The sequence below is a fragment of the Pundamilia nyererei genome, unplaced genomic scaffold (assembly GCF_000239375.1).
Source record: "Pundamilia nyererei isolate P.nyererei 1_Seehausen unplaced genomic scaffold, PunNye1.0 scaffold00125, whole genome shotgun sequence".
NCBI lineage: Eukaryota > Metazoa > Chordata > Actinopteri > Cichliformes > Cichlidae > Pundamilia > Pundamilia nyererei.
This window is the reverse complement of record NW_005187526.1, coordinates 668,652-682,437: the sequence shown is the minus strand read 5'-3', so window position 1 is coordinate 682,437 and position 13,786 is coordinate 668,652. Positions and strand designations below refer to the sequence as shown.

The following is a 13,786-nucleotide window of genomic DNA, read 5'->3' as shown; positions in this document are numbered from 1 at the left end:
GTCAGATCTGTTAACATTTTGCCTGTCTGGAGGCACATTTTCTTTTTTGTGTGTGAATTTTTCAAAACATACTTGCATAACAAAAACAACTATACATTTATCTTTGTATCTTGCTATATATCTCTATATAATATAGAGAGAGAGAGACCCTCCTCTTTGCAGATCCTCTCCAAGTCATTAATGTTTCATGCCTCATGTTTGGCAACTGGAACCTTCAGCTACCTCCACAGATTTTCTATAGGATTAAGGTCTGGACACTGACTCGACCACTCCAAGACCTTAACATGCCTCTTCTTGAGCCAATCCTTTGTTGCCTTTCGTGTTTTGGATCATTGTCATGCTGGAATACCCACCCACCCCATTTTCAATGTCCTGGCTGAGGGAAGGAGGTTCTCACCCAAGACAGTACGTGTCCCCATCTGTCCTCCTTTGATCCAGTCCCTTTGGCAGAAAAAACACCCCCAAAGCATAATGTTTCCACCTCCATGTTTGATGGTGGGGACGGTGTTCTTGGAGTCGTAAGCCACATTCTTTCTCCTAAAACATGGCGAGTTAAGTTGATGCCAAATAGGTCTCATCTGACCACAACACTTTACCCAGTCCTCCTCTGAATCATTGAGATGTTCAGTGGTCTGTACATGTTCTTTCCAACTGTTTTCTTGGTGACTGGGTTTCCAGCTGCCTTGAGATCATTGACAAGTTCCTCCCGAGTAGTTCTGGGTTGGTTCCACAGTGTTCTCATTATCACTGAAACTCGATGAGGTGAGCTCTTGCGTGGAGTTCCGGACCGAGGGAGATTGGCAGTTATTTTATGGTTCTTCCATCTGCGAATAATCGCACCAACGGTCGTCACCTTCTCCCCCAGCTGCTTGGCGATGGTCTTGTAGCCCATTCCAGCCTTGTGTAGTTCCACAGTCTCGTTCCTGACATCCTCAGAAAGCTCTTTGGTCCTGGCTATGGTGCAGAGTTTGGAATCTGGATGGATTGATTGCTTCTATGGACAGTTATCTTTTATACAGGTAACAAATTAAGAAGGCTCCCAATGTCAGCTCGTTACCTGGATAAAATATACCTGGGAGCCAGAAATCTTGCTGATTGATGGTGAGCAAATACTTATTTCATTCCTGAAAATCTGAATTTATTTCTTTTTTATTATTGTTCTGTCTCTCACTGTTCAAATAAACCTACCACTGAAACTATAGACTTTTCTTTGTTAGTGGGCAAAGCTACAAAATCAGTAGAGGTTCAAATAATTTGTTCCCTGACTGAGTGTCAACTAAATTTTTGATTGTTCATACTGATCCAAGAACTCATAAAGACATACAGTATACTTATTTAGTAAGTGGTTGAGGCAGTGATCATTTCCCAAACTAGGAAACTGCTCCCTCAGAGTCAGAACAACAATAACAGTTAACATTCCACCGTTTCTCTCCTACAGTAGCATTTTGTCTTTAAATCCCATTACAGGCAGCATGTCTATTTCATTATCTCATATTTTCAACAGTTCACAACACTCCACCATTAACTCCAAATACACTGCCTTATTTTCACTCTCCCACCTTGTCTGTGGCAAGTTCATGCCAATACTTGCAATGAAAATTCACCAGAGTTTATGACACCTGGTTCATTCCTTTCGGTTTTAAGCCACAGGCTGGGGCACGTCTTTTGCTGAACGCACATGATATGGCTACAATCCAAGCCCCCACCTATTTCTCCTGTTAACGTCTATGCAAACATAGACCCATAAGCGTCTTTCCACAGCACTCCTGTGGGAATTCAGGCTTGACTGTTATTCAAATTATATCAGGTTTCAGCTCTGGATATGTGACAGGATTCTCCTGGAGCCTCCTGTAAGACTGCCACCTACTTAATCTCTCCTTAAATGGTTTTGTGAGGTTTAGGTGAAAATATCTAGTAGTCCCCATCTACACCATTATTGTACAGGTAGTGAGGACAGAATGTCTTACCGATGTCCAGCACTCTCTGCTTGGCAGTGTGCTGCCGTGAGTGCCAGTATTTCCAATTCTTCAGCTGCTCATCTCTGCCCTTGTCGTCCCCAAAGACAACCATGATAACACTCTACAGGAAAATATGAAGTAGAATAAGGTCAAATATTTCACACTACTGAGTGATCAAGTCCTCAGCCTCCTCCATCTTCCCTCACTCACCTGTACAATACTGTTCTGTGGCAGCTCAGAGCCTCCCACGGTGCACTGATCACTCTTGGATAGACTCCTATCAGCTCCATGGGATGATGTCACTCCAGTCACTCCGACTTTCCCTCTGGGCTGATGCAGGGATGATCTGAAGCCGGCCGCAGAGAGCGTCAAAGGGTAGAACTGGCCGCGGTTCAAGTAGGCCATGGGTCCTTCTCCTTGGCGTGGCCGGAGAGATAACGTGGCCTCCAGGTTGTACCGGAAGCTGTCACTGTAAGGACATAATGGGCTCCATAACTGCCATTGGTAAGATGACTACTAAAACAATGACAGGTGAAAGTAACATATAAAACTGAATGTTGTTCAATATAGCCTTATAAACTCTTCATAATATATAGTTTAGGCTTTGAAGTCTAAATCCTGTGTGTGCCAATAAGGAAACTGGACTACAGTCATTGAACTCTTGCAATCCTTGACAATATTAATATTTGATAAAAATTAATGACTTAAGACAATCTTTTAAAATGAAGGACATCCTAATCTAAAAATCAAATTATATACCAGCTTCTCTTTCATTTTAGAAAAACTCTTTAAGTTGATGCTTGTGCACTAGAAAAAACTATTCCTGTCATATTATCAAATTAAAGCAATCACAGCCAAATGGAGGAACTTGTTAAAACTTTAAAACTTTTACTCTAGGAGAGCAGATTAATGCTGGTGTATGTGACTCAGTAAAAGAGGTCAAGCAACAGCAGATAGTCAGCATCACCTTTGACATACTAAACACATTACTGTCCAGAGGTAAATACTTAAATCAACATTTTAATCGTTGGGGGGGGTGAAATGAGCAGATAAGAAGATTGCGAGGAACTCTTTAAAGACACTTATGACTCTAAACAAACTTGAGCCCAACATACACTCAACAAAAACTTTATTACTAGTGTCCCTTTTGCTTTCAGAACTGTGTTAATTCTTTATAGTATAGATTAAACAAAGTGCTGGAAAATTTCCTCAGACTTTTTTTCCACATTGCCATGACATGCCGTGATTTCCGGGGCTGCACATCCACGATGAACATCTCCAGTTCTACCCAAAGTTGCTCCACTGGATTGAGATCTGATAATTGCGGACACGAGTACAGTGAACTCATTGTCATGTTCAAGAAGCCGCTTTGAGTTTTTTGACATCATTATCCTGCAGGAAGCAGCCATGAGAAGATGGTACACTGTGGTCAAAGGGATGGACGTAGACAGCAACAACACTCAGGTAGTGCTGTGGAGTGTAAGCGACACTCAGTTGGCACTAAGGCATCCGCAGTGCAAAGAGAATATCTCCCACGCCGTCACACCACCACCAGCCTGAACCGTTGATTCAGTGCAGGATGGATCCATGCTTTCATGTTGTTTAAATTAGGTCTTAACCATCCACCTATTGGAGCCAAAATCATCAAAATCATCCAACCACGCAATGTTTTTTCCAATCCTCTAGTGTCCGATTTTGATTCCTACTGTCTTCTTCTTAGCGGGCAGAGCAGCTGTAGCCTATCTGCGTCACAGTTCAGTGTGTTGTGTGTTCAGAGATGCGCTTCTTTTTTGGAACAAGTGGTTATTTGAGTTACTGCTGCCTTCCTATCATTTCAAGGCAGTCTAGCCATTCTCCTCCAACCTCTGTCACTTAAATCACCTTTCTTCTTCATTCTGATGCTTAACTTGAACTTCAGCAATTCATCTTGACCATATCTGCTTGTCTGAATGCATCCAGTTGCTGCCAAGTGATTGGCTGATCAGATCATATTGTGTTAACAAGCAATTGAACATTGCATTGCATTTTGTACCAAACAGCGTGGCCAGTGATTGTGTGTCTGGGCCGCATAGATTCATTGAAACACACCGAAACCCTGGTTAACCTTAAAAAACACACATTGCAGTTTCTTTAGACTTAAACCCCCACATACACCATTCTTCCAAAGCACTGAATGAGGGTTAATCCAATGCTGAAAATAGTTCCATAAGTTCCGCCTGCAGTGTCATGTTAAGGGAACTGTGACTGACTTTACAGGTTTTATTTTGTTTATAATGTTTTGCATGTTTTGATTTGATAGCTTTACGCAGGATGCCCTTCGTGATGCAATGAATGGAATGAATGTGGTTGCAGCTTCACAGAACAATCACAGCAAATGGGGAAACTTAAACAGTGTTTATGTTTTTCCCCCACATGAGATTTGTTGGCAATTTTTTTTTAAAAAGCACCTAAAATTCAGTCATTCTTCTCTCAGGATAAGATGTGTGCACATAAATGTTATTCTAATTTTTTTGTAGTATCGCCATGTTTTTAAACTTACGCTGGTAGACTGTGGTGAAATTCATCGACTCCCGAGGAAGAATTTTTATGGTACATCTGTAAAAGAAGATACTAATGAGCAAACTATTCATGTAAAAAGAAATAATAATGAAAAAGGAGTTTGTATCAAATTTTTAAAAAAAAAATCTTATCAGTATCAACAAAACTTGTATAGCAACAACCAACAATTCTATTCAGATTAGGTCTGACCTCTTTTTCCACTGGCTCCTCATACGTGCTGTCCAGACTGCTCCTCTGTTCGTCTTTCAAATAGCCAGTGAGGGACATATCATAACAGCTTTGCTCATACAGCCTCCTTATTTGGTCTCTAGGCTCTTTTTGGCAGGTGCCACCAGAAAATGAAAGTGGCATGGGGGCCTGGCTTTCTGTCTTGACCAGAGCAAGAGGTCCATTCTCTCCACCTTTACCATCTCCTTCTCTAGAATCTCCTGCGTGGCTTTCAGCTCCATATTTGTAGCCCTGCTGGTGCTCAGTGGTTGTGCTGTTGTTTAAAGAGAGGTTAACAGGCAGTGACACCATAGCTTGAAGCTGGTGACCCACCATGTCCAACTTTCCACAGTTGCTGTGCCCGTGAGCAGAAGGCTCTGTGGGCTTAATGGCACTGGGTGTATACCTCTTCTCTCTGGGAACCTGAAAGGATTATGACAAGTCCAGAAGCAATTCAGACCTAAAATAAATCAGATCATTGTATGTGGCAATGTCCTTTATTCTTCTTTGTTTCATACCTTATAGTAGTCATACAGCACCCCTAGAGCTGCTGGACTGTCCTCATCTCCATTGATGTTCATCATGGCCTTTGAGGCTTCTGTCAGTGGGTTCTCCAGGAAGATTTTCCATGCCTAAAATAAATCAGATAATTATAAGTGGCAATATCCTTTATTCTTCTTTGTTTCATACCTTATAGTAGTCATACAGCACCCCTAGAGCTGCTGGACTGTCCTCATCTCCATTGATGTTCATCATGGCCTTTGAGGCTTCTGTCAGTGGGTTCTCCAGGAAGGTTTTCCATGCCTCATCCTCACTCCTGAGCGGTTTGCGGTGGGCCACCGACACTTCGTTTGGTACCACCACCACCAGCCTTTTGCTGGGAACGACCGATGGGAAAAGGCAGAGAGGCATGTTATTACTACAAAGTCATTCTTTCATTAACAGAAGCCAGTGCCAAGCCACTAAAAATGCCCCAGGCTGTTTCTCACCAGACTTCACTCAAATTGCCTGCTCCATGTGGAGCATGTTTATTTAAGTCCACTTTTGCTGGTATATCTTTAAAAATTAACCAGTGGAAATGAAGTCATTCAGAGATATTGGCATTAAGATCAATTTTGTCTGACATCGTGGTAGTTCTTAATTTTCAAATTTTTGTGAAATCTTTCATAATAATGAAAGCATAAACGAAACCAGTAACGTTTATGTGCAGGTACGTGAACGGTAATTAACTCATTCTAAAATAAATTATATTATATTAGTTTAGTAATTTGTGTCCCTGGGGGTGTTTATATAGCATAGGCTCCAGTGCACATCTACTGATAGCAAGAAGACAAAAAATATATCTAAAAGGAACTGGACTAAAACTGACAGAAGTTATTATCAGTGATGCTAAAACTTTCTCTTACCTGTCCAGGTCCATGTTGCTTCAAGTCCCTGCTGTTTTCTAGGATTGCTAGAGAAACTGGACTTTCAAGTTAGTGCAGGTAAGTTTGTGTGGGAAACTGCAAAAATGAGCCCGGGAAAGGCTGGCTCTATTTAAGGTCTCACTAAAAACCGCCAATGAAATCCTCTGGATCCTCGCGAACACATTTCCCGATGCCCATAGTGTAAGAAGAAAATGTCCATATTAAAAACAAACAAACAAACAAAAACAAAACAAATCGATAATAATCCGTATAAATGGAGACAAGGGTGTATTCTGTTTGGAAAAGGTGATCAATTAAGACCGAGGTAGTACAGCACCTAAGGCAGGATAAACGAGGAAACGAAAGCTATCCCTGTGATTGGTGATATACTTCTAAGCGTCGTAGTACAGGACTGCTCCCCATTGGTGAATGGAAAGCAGAAAGGCGTGTCTTGAAAAATAGGTAAAAGGTGGACTGCCCAACGTTAAATTATATATAATGTACGTTGTTGTATGTACGTGTTGTTTTTTGGTGGGGTTCTGTGTGTGTTTAAAAACAAGCCCGTGAGCAGCAAAACAGAAAAAAAAACGAAAACACACGCTCTTCCAACTCAATTTGATATTTTAATTGGCTATATTGGTGATATTAGCGGTGTCATAAAATGTATTTTACGAAAGCTTATGAATATCATCTTAATTGTTAATTGGCGTAAGAGAAAACTATGGTGGCTGTTCCTTTGTGTTGTATCGCGACACCTTGTGGCATGCATTTGTCTTGCACCTTGAAGGGAAAACTGTTATACATTTGCTGATTTCAAAGGTGTTTTGCTATTCTTGTTGTTTCGTTCGGAAATGTATTTTTGTGGTTAAATAACTACTTTACGTTTTATTACGCCAATTTTTCTTCCTGGGAAATGTTCCTCCTGTAAAGGAAGATGGAGCCTTCACGTGCTGTCAGTAAAGCCCCCAACCTGATTCGTGTAGAACTGTCATGATTTGGGGTTTACTGGAAATCTTTGAATGCATCATAGTTCATGGTTTGGGCATGCGCACTAGTGCGGTGACGCCAAACGGCAGGGATAGGCGAGAGTTCCAGAGGACTCAGCGTAGTGCTGCTTCAGTTTAGTGATTGTCTTCACTGATACAAGTCCTTTTTTTAACTGGTAAGGTATTTACAAAACGCCTAGTAGTACGTTTTAGTGCTCAGTGTCTACTTAAAGTTGTGTTCATTGTATGTGTCAATGTATTATCCAAGCTACTGGATAGCAACCGGCTAACTGAATGCTAGTGTCTCTGAATTAGTACGAAAAGAAATGTATGGTTAAATTTTTTTTCTAAAAAACAAAAACAAAAACGTTATTTTAGTGTTATCAAGATGTCTCCGAAGTGAGAAAAACGGTAGTTGAAGTTGTTAAGACTAAAGCAGCATTTTCAAATAACGTTAGCCTTGAATGGGCACTGCATGGCGAGGACTGTCCTTACATCATGCGCGGTGGTCAGTGGTGGACGATATTTTAACTTAAATATTTGCTGATTAAGGTAATGCAATGTGGCAACTGAAAAGAGACATCAACACTTATTTTGTGACATGCATATTATTAGAATAGCTGACTGATTCTGGTTTGATGATAGTAAACGAGTTAGGCTTTAAAAATGTCGCTCAGAAACAGAGTTCATACAGTCCCTACAATACTGACCTAAATCTTATAGTCTGTCTATAATAACTTTGAAAATGAGCATTTAGATTTTCTTTGGGGAAATTTCCGAGATAATTGCCTGATGCATGTGACCCAAAAAGCAACAGTTAGCCTAGTTCCAAACGGCGTTTCACAGCCGCTGCTGCCTTGCACGTTTTGAAGTCTAGTTAAGTTAGGAGACAGGTATGCTTCAGCTGTAAATAATTAATAGTGCTTAAGCCAAACCCTCAGCTGCTGTCACTTCTCTGCATTTCAGGATGGTGTGGCTTTTATTCCCTTGGTGCCTTGCATTTCCCTTCACCTTCCCTAAAGTCATTGTATTAGAGGCTTGTCATCTTCTTGCTAGTGCTGTGTTGATTAAATTGTTGTATATTTTTGGCAGGTGGAACATCAGAAATGGCCCGTGGGCACCAAAAGTTCCAGTCCCAGCAGAAAAACGCCAAAAAGCAGGCAGAGATCAAGAAGAGTAAAGGCCATGACCAGAAGGCTGCAGCTAAGGCTGCTTTAGTATACACATGCACCGTGTGTCGGGTATGGGCTAAAGCTGACATTAGCAGCATTAGCTAACATTTAACCATGTAGTTAGGATGGAACTCACTACACAGGAGGCTGGCAAATCACTGCAGTGGATTTGATCATATTGTTTGCAATGTGATTAAGTCAATACCTATACCATATCTCATTTCACACTTCACTGTAACACTGAAGTTGGAAGTTATACCTCCCAGCCAGCTACCTTAAATAACTTCACCATGTTATGTGATTACTAGGTATGATCTCATTTCAGTAAAGTCTAGGTCAGTAAGCTTTCCTGGACTGAGTTAGAATTGCTTGGCATTTCTTATATTTTGTAAACAATCAAATATAAAACATTAAGAGTAGAACAGAAGTGAGTCACAAGCTGAAAGCAGATCACAACCGAGATTGGATTCATCCCAGTGCTGTTTTACCTGGACAGCATGGATTTGTGCAGGTTTATAATTGACAGCTTATTGATAAAGTATGCCAAGCTAACAGGTCATAGTAATCTTACAGCCCCCCCCCCCCCCCCCCCCCCCCCCCCCTTCAAGTTTCAACTACATCTCTACGATTGTTAGAAAGGTGTGATGGAAAGTGATTAAAATCCCTTTCCAATACCCTCATACACCTTTTGCTTCTCTTTTCACATCTGTGCCAAGGACGGTCAGCTTTTCTTGTCACTGCCGTCATCTGACACACAGGTGGTGGCATGCAATGCTGCTCGGTTGGCACAGCACTGCCCAATGTTTAGCATAAATGACATCAGCTTCTGCTCCTCCTGGAAGAATGAAGCGACAAATGCAGGCAATTTGTTATTGATTTTACCTGCATTCAGTGGGACAAACAGATTTTCTGTCTCTGAGACCATTCCACAGTCACGTTCTCTTCAGTGCTTGTCCAGAATCGGACTGCTTTTGAAATTTGTCAGAACTCCAGGCGATTTTCCTCTTCACCAATCTGTGTTTGCTCCTGGATTGACTGACCAGGTTGAAGTCAAACATGAGCTGTCATGCTACATCCTGTTTACATGTTTTAACTGGAAAACTCACCAGGCAACGTGACTTTCTGTATTACCTGTAAATACGTTTCTGTGTTTCCTCTAGCCATTTATCACTTATCCAAGCGATTACAGAGCGGCAGCAGCTCAAAGCCTTAACAATGACTAAACAAGCTGGTGTTTGTAATGTAATCTAATATCCAACCAGTCGAGATCATATTGTGAAACACCTTTTGTCTCATATTATGGTTTTGCTGATATATCTGAGTAAACTGATGTCATTCTCGTTGATGTCGTCTTTTTTTTTATTCTTCCTTTACCAGACACAAATGCCCGACCCGAAGACCTTTAAGCAGCACTTTGAAAGCAAACATCCAAAGTCTCCAATGCCCCCAGAGTTGGTTGGTGTGGAGGCGTAATGGATTAACCTCTTTCTGTAAGGCAGTTGGAACCAACTCAGGACAGGCTTCTACATTTTGAGGTGTTTCAGATAATCTTCAGTACAGCTTCAGTTATTGCTCATGATGATTAACTGATGTATGGGTGTGCTTATGTAGGGATTTTACACAATCAATTGGACTGAAGACAGCTACCCTCTCTTGGCATAAATGTATGTGTTCCACTTTTGATTGTATGCAATATTTGCAAAATCTGATCATTTCAAAATGTTATGCTCACAAGACTAGCTTGTCCATGGGCTCCACCACCATCTCAGGTCTCCCACTGTTTCACAGCAAGCTTTGAATACAAGATGAATTGGCACTGGCTCAAATGAACAAAGATGATGATGATAATTGGAAGTTATCTGCCAAATCCAGTGTAATGTGAAATCCATTATGGGTTTTGACTGAGATGGATTTGTGATGCAGAAGGGTTGATGTCAAAATAATAGTTATCCAGAATGTGACTAGAGTTCATTAATGTGCTTGGAAAGTCACATTCATAACCACTAATGCTGTGTTCTTTCTATTAGATTCAGATTTACTTCTAATCTGCACTGATTATATATATATATATAAACATATATTTTTTGGCTTGCTTCCATTATTTTTTAATGAGTCTATTGTTGTTGAAGTGAAAAATGTGTCAAATGCACTGTCCTGCACAGTTGCTGAAATTGTGCATTGCATTTACCCCTCAGATTATCATGAAACAAATTTTGTTTGTGTCAAAAAATACGTTTTTGTCATGTGCAAAATTTGTAAAAGCTCTGCAGACAGGGCACTACACGTCTGATTACTGCAAAGCTTTCCATGTTCCTACTCTGCTGCTGCAGTAAACATCTGGATATTTACCTTTGATCCTATTATAAGAGGTATGTCGACTGAAAATAGGTTTGCACTGGGTGTTGTAAATGACAACACTAATGAACTCCTGTCCCCAGAGTTGGTCATTGTAGTAATTCTGCACAGCTATTGTATGTATTCTGCAGTGTAACTTGTCTCACTGTCATCTCTATGGTGTATGTGAAAACAATCCCAAGTGCAGTCCTGCGCTCTTTGGTTTGTTTCAGCTCTGAACCTGCAAAGTCTAAACTAAATGACACCATACATTATCTTACTTCACCTTATTTTATATAAGTTGATCATAGCAGGCAAAGACAGTTTTAATTCATTGGAAGGAACTATTTTCAATACATTTGGACCTGTTGGTCATTAACCACTGACATTGTAACACTGTGCTAAAGTCTGGACTGACAACCAGCCATGTTTTTACTTTTTTTAATAATCATATCTTTGTCCACAAAATGTAATGTATAGCCTTTGAATAAAGTTATTTTATATTAATATTACCAAGTTGTGTTTTTAACTTTGAAAGTTGCTAAATTCTGCCTTAGGTTCCCCTACAGTAGGTGGAAACTTAATGGAAGCTCAGCTTCTTTTTTCTGCCGCTCCTCTTAGGGGTCACCACAGCATCTGCTCCATCTCACCTTGTCCCTTCCATCATTTTCTGTTACTCCAACCATTTGCATGACCTACTGTGGGCTTCCTCTTAACCGACAGCTCCAAATTCAGTATTGTTTGTCCGGTATCTCCACCGTCTGTCTTCTGTACATGTCCAAGCCATCTCACCTTGAGCTGTCCTTCATATTTTTTCCAATCTGGTCAATCACTTGGCCTCCTGCCTTTCTGTAAGTGCCAGTGTCTCAAAATCATACATCATAGCAGGTCTCCCTATATTTATATTTACCCATCGTCAGTAACTCTACTCCTTGGAACTTCACTTTTCTGTCTGTATCCCTCTTATTCACTCTAGAAGAATGCTCCGCCGAGTAGGTGGAAGAAAACAGCTTGTCCACCTGCTCCCTATGCTCGCTACAGATCACAAAGTCATGTGTAAACGTCATACTCCACAGAGACTCCAATCTGACCTTGCAAACAAGAACGAGCTCACCACTGTCTCACTGCCCTCATACCTGTCCTGCACCACCCCTTACATACTTTGCCAGCACGTTTCTTCCCCATTTTTCAGGCATCGTCTGTAGTAAACAATCTGGTTAAAAAGTCCAATGATCTTTCTTCTAGACATCTCCAACCCTCCACAGGTGTGTCATCTGGATCAGCTGCCTTTCCACTCTTCATCCTTTTCTTAGCTGTTATTCCTTCCTCGTTATTATGGGCAATCAACATGATTGGACAGTTTCTACAATTTTAATCCTGCCGACTATTTGGTGTGTTTGATATATTTCTTTGGTATATTTCTTCGTCTGCCTCCGCTCTTCCATCTGTTTCAGGTAACACCAACAAATTTAATCTGCGCAATTGGTTTCATTAGCTTCTCGGCTCATACCCCATTATGAGTCAAAGATCTTCTGCTCAGCTGCACTGTTGATGGTAAAATCTCTATATTTATGAACCAGAAATGTAGCACAAGCATAATGAGTTCCTTGCTTAATGGGAATGTTACATAAATTGGTACACAGGTGGGCTTTTTTGTTTGTTTGTTTTTTTTGTATTCATACTTCCTTGTTAATGCACACATCCTGTTGGTAATTAGGGTGGAAAATGTCAGCAGAATATTAGAGCTATAAAATTGAAAAGGGTATTATAGTTCACACTCTTTGCTTCCTCTAAGAGTGGTTATTTATTGATTTACTGTAGTGTAACATCTACAGAGTGAATTGTTTCAGGCAACCTCTGGCTCTGTATACACCGATGAGGAAGCCTGGAGCTTATCTTGTGACTGGTGCACAGTAAACAGTGGGGTCAGAGTGGTGTTCTGCTGGACCAACAGGTTTTGTGAAGAAGGCCTTAAAACAGCTTTTCTCATTGTCTCTTCCCTGACTACAACCACGAAAGACCATATACAAGATGAGAGACTGCAAAAGACTTGATTCTGTGTTGGGGTTATTTCATAGTATGATATTAATTTTTTACACAATGATATCACAATTGCTCATGCATAGGTTAGCACATTTTGATTGAAGAAAATATAGCCATTCCTACATGTGTAGAAATGCCATTAAAGTGATATAAGTTAGAGTTTGTTAAATATAATTTCAAAGTTACAGGCGTATAAAACTCCACGTGAAACTGTACTCTACTACAGGTATCATGTATGTGACTACACCTCCAGATTTATATTACACATTGTCCAATCTACATACTTAAATGTTAGTCTGTATTTTTCACTTTAAACTGATTATTTTCATTTAATTTGTCTTTAATGATCATTTGAGTTTTTTTGCCATTATTTATAATTTATTCATTGATAAATTATCCTGCAAATAACAAACTCTTGATACATCACTCACCTAGGACCATGTCAGCATTGTGAAATCTAAATACCCTGCAGGATTTTTAGGAGTACCTACCTTTACTAAGACATGTAGATCCAAGATCAAAATTTAGTTGTTTTTTTTTTAAATCCCTTTATTAATTGTCTAGTTTAGTTCTGTTTTTATTGCTTAATTACACCAATCAGACTCTATTGTAGCACTTTAAGGTTTCAATCAGAGATGTTACATAAGCTGAGTGACCCTGTGACAACTGACTTTTTGCAGTGTACCCATTCATCTTGTGCATGTGTGTGCATGTGCATTCAAGTTCTGTGGATAAGGTTGATGGACTGAATGAGAACTCACCCGACCGGTTACATGTAAGCAATCACTCAGCTTAATCTTATTTTTTTTCCCTTTCTGCGAAATGACTCTGGTTTGGTGCTACGCCCTTCCTGGACCACAAACTGACAAGTGTGAAGATCTTTTTTCTTCTTTGCATTTATGCCTATGATTTTCTACACCCAGTACTATGTGCTCTGCTCTTAAATAGGTTACAGGCTTGAAATCTTGGCCCAAGGGGAAAACATGTGACAGGGCAAAAATAGCTTTACTCTCTCCCCTTGGAAACCAACCAGAATGCAGAAATAGTAGTTTCTGTTAAGCAAGATATACTGTAACCGTGTCCTGTGTTCTAGTTTGTGATGCCCTCAGCATCCTTAGCAA

The 13,786-nt window shown here is 40.3% G+C and overlaps 2 protein-coding genes across 2 annotated transcripts; one reads left to right on the top strand and one right to left on the bottom strand.

Annotated features, from left to right (window-relative positions):
* Positions 1-592: 592 nt before the first annotated feature.
* LOC102210356 (grainyhead-like protein 2 homolog) lies at positions 593-6,480 on the bottom strand. Its single transcript, XM_013913311.1, has 8 exons — positions 6,131-6,480; positions 5,436-5,601; positions 5,243-5,356; positions 4,707-5,147; positions 4,498-4,553; positions 2,169-2,427; positions 1,968-2,079; positions 593-975 (listed from the first exon to the last, which is right to left on the bottom strand). Exons 1-8 carry the CDS (start codon positions 6,142-6,144, stop codon positions 593-595), a joined length of 1,545 nt encoding a protein of 514 aa, XP_013768765.1. The 5' UTR covers positions 6,145-6,480.
* Positions 6,481-7,172: 692 nt separating this feature from the next.
* LOC102198920 (zinc finger protein 706-like) lies at positions 7,173-10,391 on the top strand. Its single transcript, XM_005742930.1, has 3 exons — positions 7,173-7,292; positions 8,209-8,357; positions 9,666-10,391. Exons 2-3 carry the CDS (start codon positions 8,223-8,225, stop codon positions 9,759-9,761), a joined length of 231 nt encoding a protein of 76 aa, XP_005742987.1. The 5' UTR covers positions 7,173-7,292; positions 8,209-8,222; the 3' UTR covers positions 9,762-10,391.
* Positions 10,392-13,786: the final 3,395 nt, after the last annotated feature.

What these genes read in the sequence shown, in the direction of transcription:
- LOC102210356 (XM_013913311.1), bottom strand. An exon ending in TGCTGTATGACTACTATAAG is followed by an intron (nt 5,148 to 5,242) that starts GTATGAAACAAA and finishes TAATCCTTTCAG; the next exon opens with GTTCCCAGAGAGAAGAGGTA. An exon ending in GCAGAGAGTGCTGGACATCG is followed by an intron (nt 976 to 1,967) that starts GTAAGACATTCT and finishes CAATCCATCCAG; the next exon opens with ATTCCAAACTCTGCACCATA.
- LOC102198920 (XM_005742930.1), top strand. Translation starts at nt 8,223, where the DNA reads ATGGCCCGTGGGCACCAAAAGTTCCAGTCCCAGCAGAAAAACGCCAAA. An exon ending in ACACATGCACCGTGTGTCGG is followed by an intron (nt 8,358 to 9,665) that starts GTATGGGCTAAA and finishes TTCCTTTACCAG; the next exon opens with ACACAAATGCCCGACCCGAA.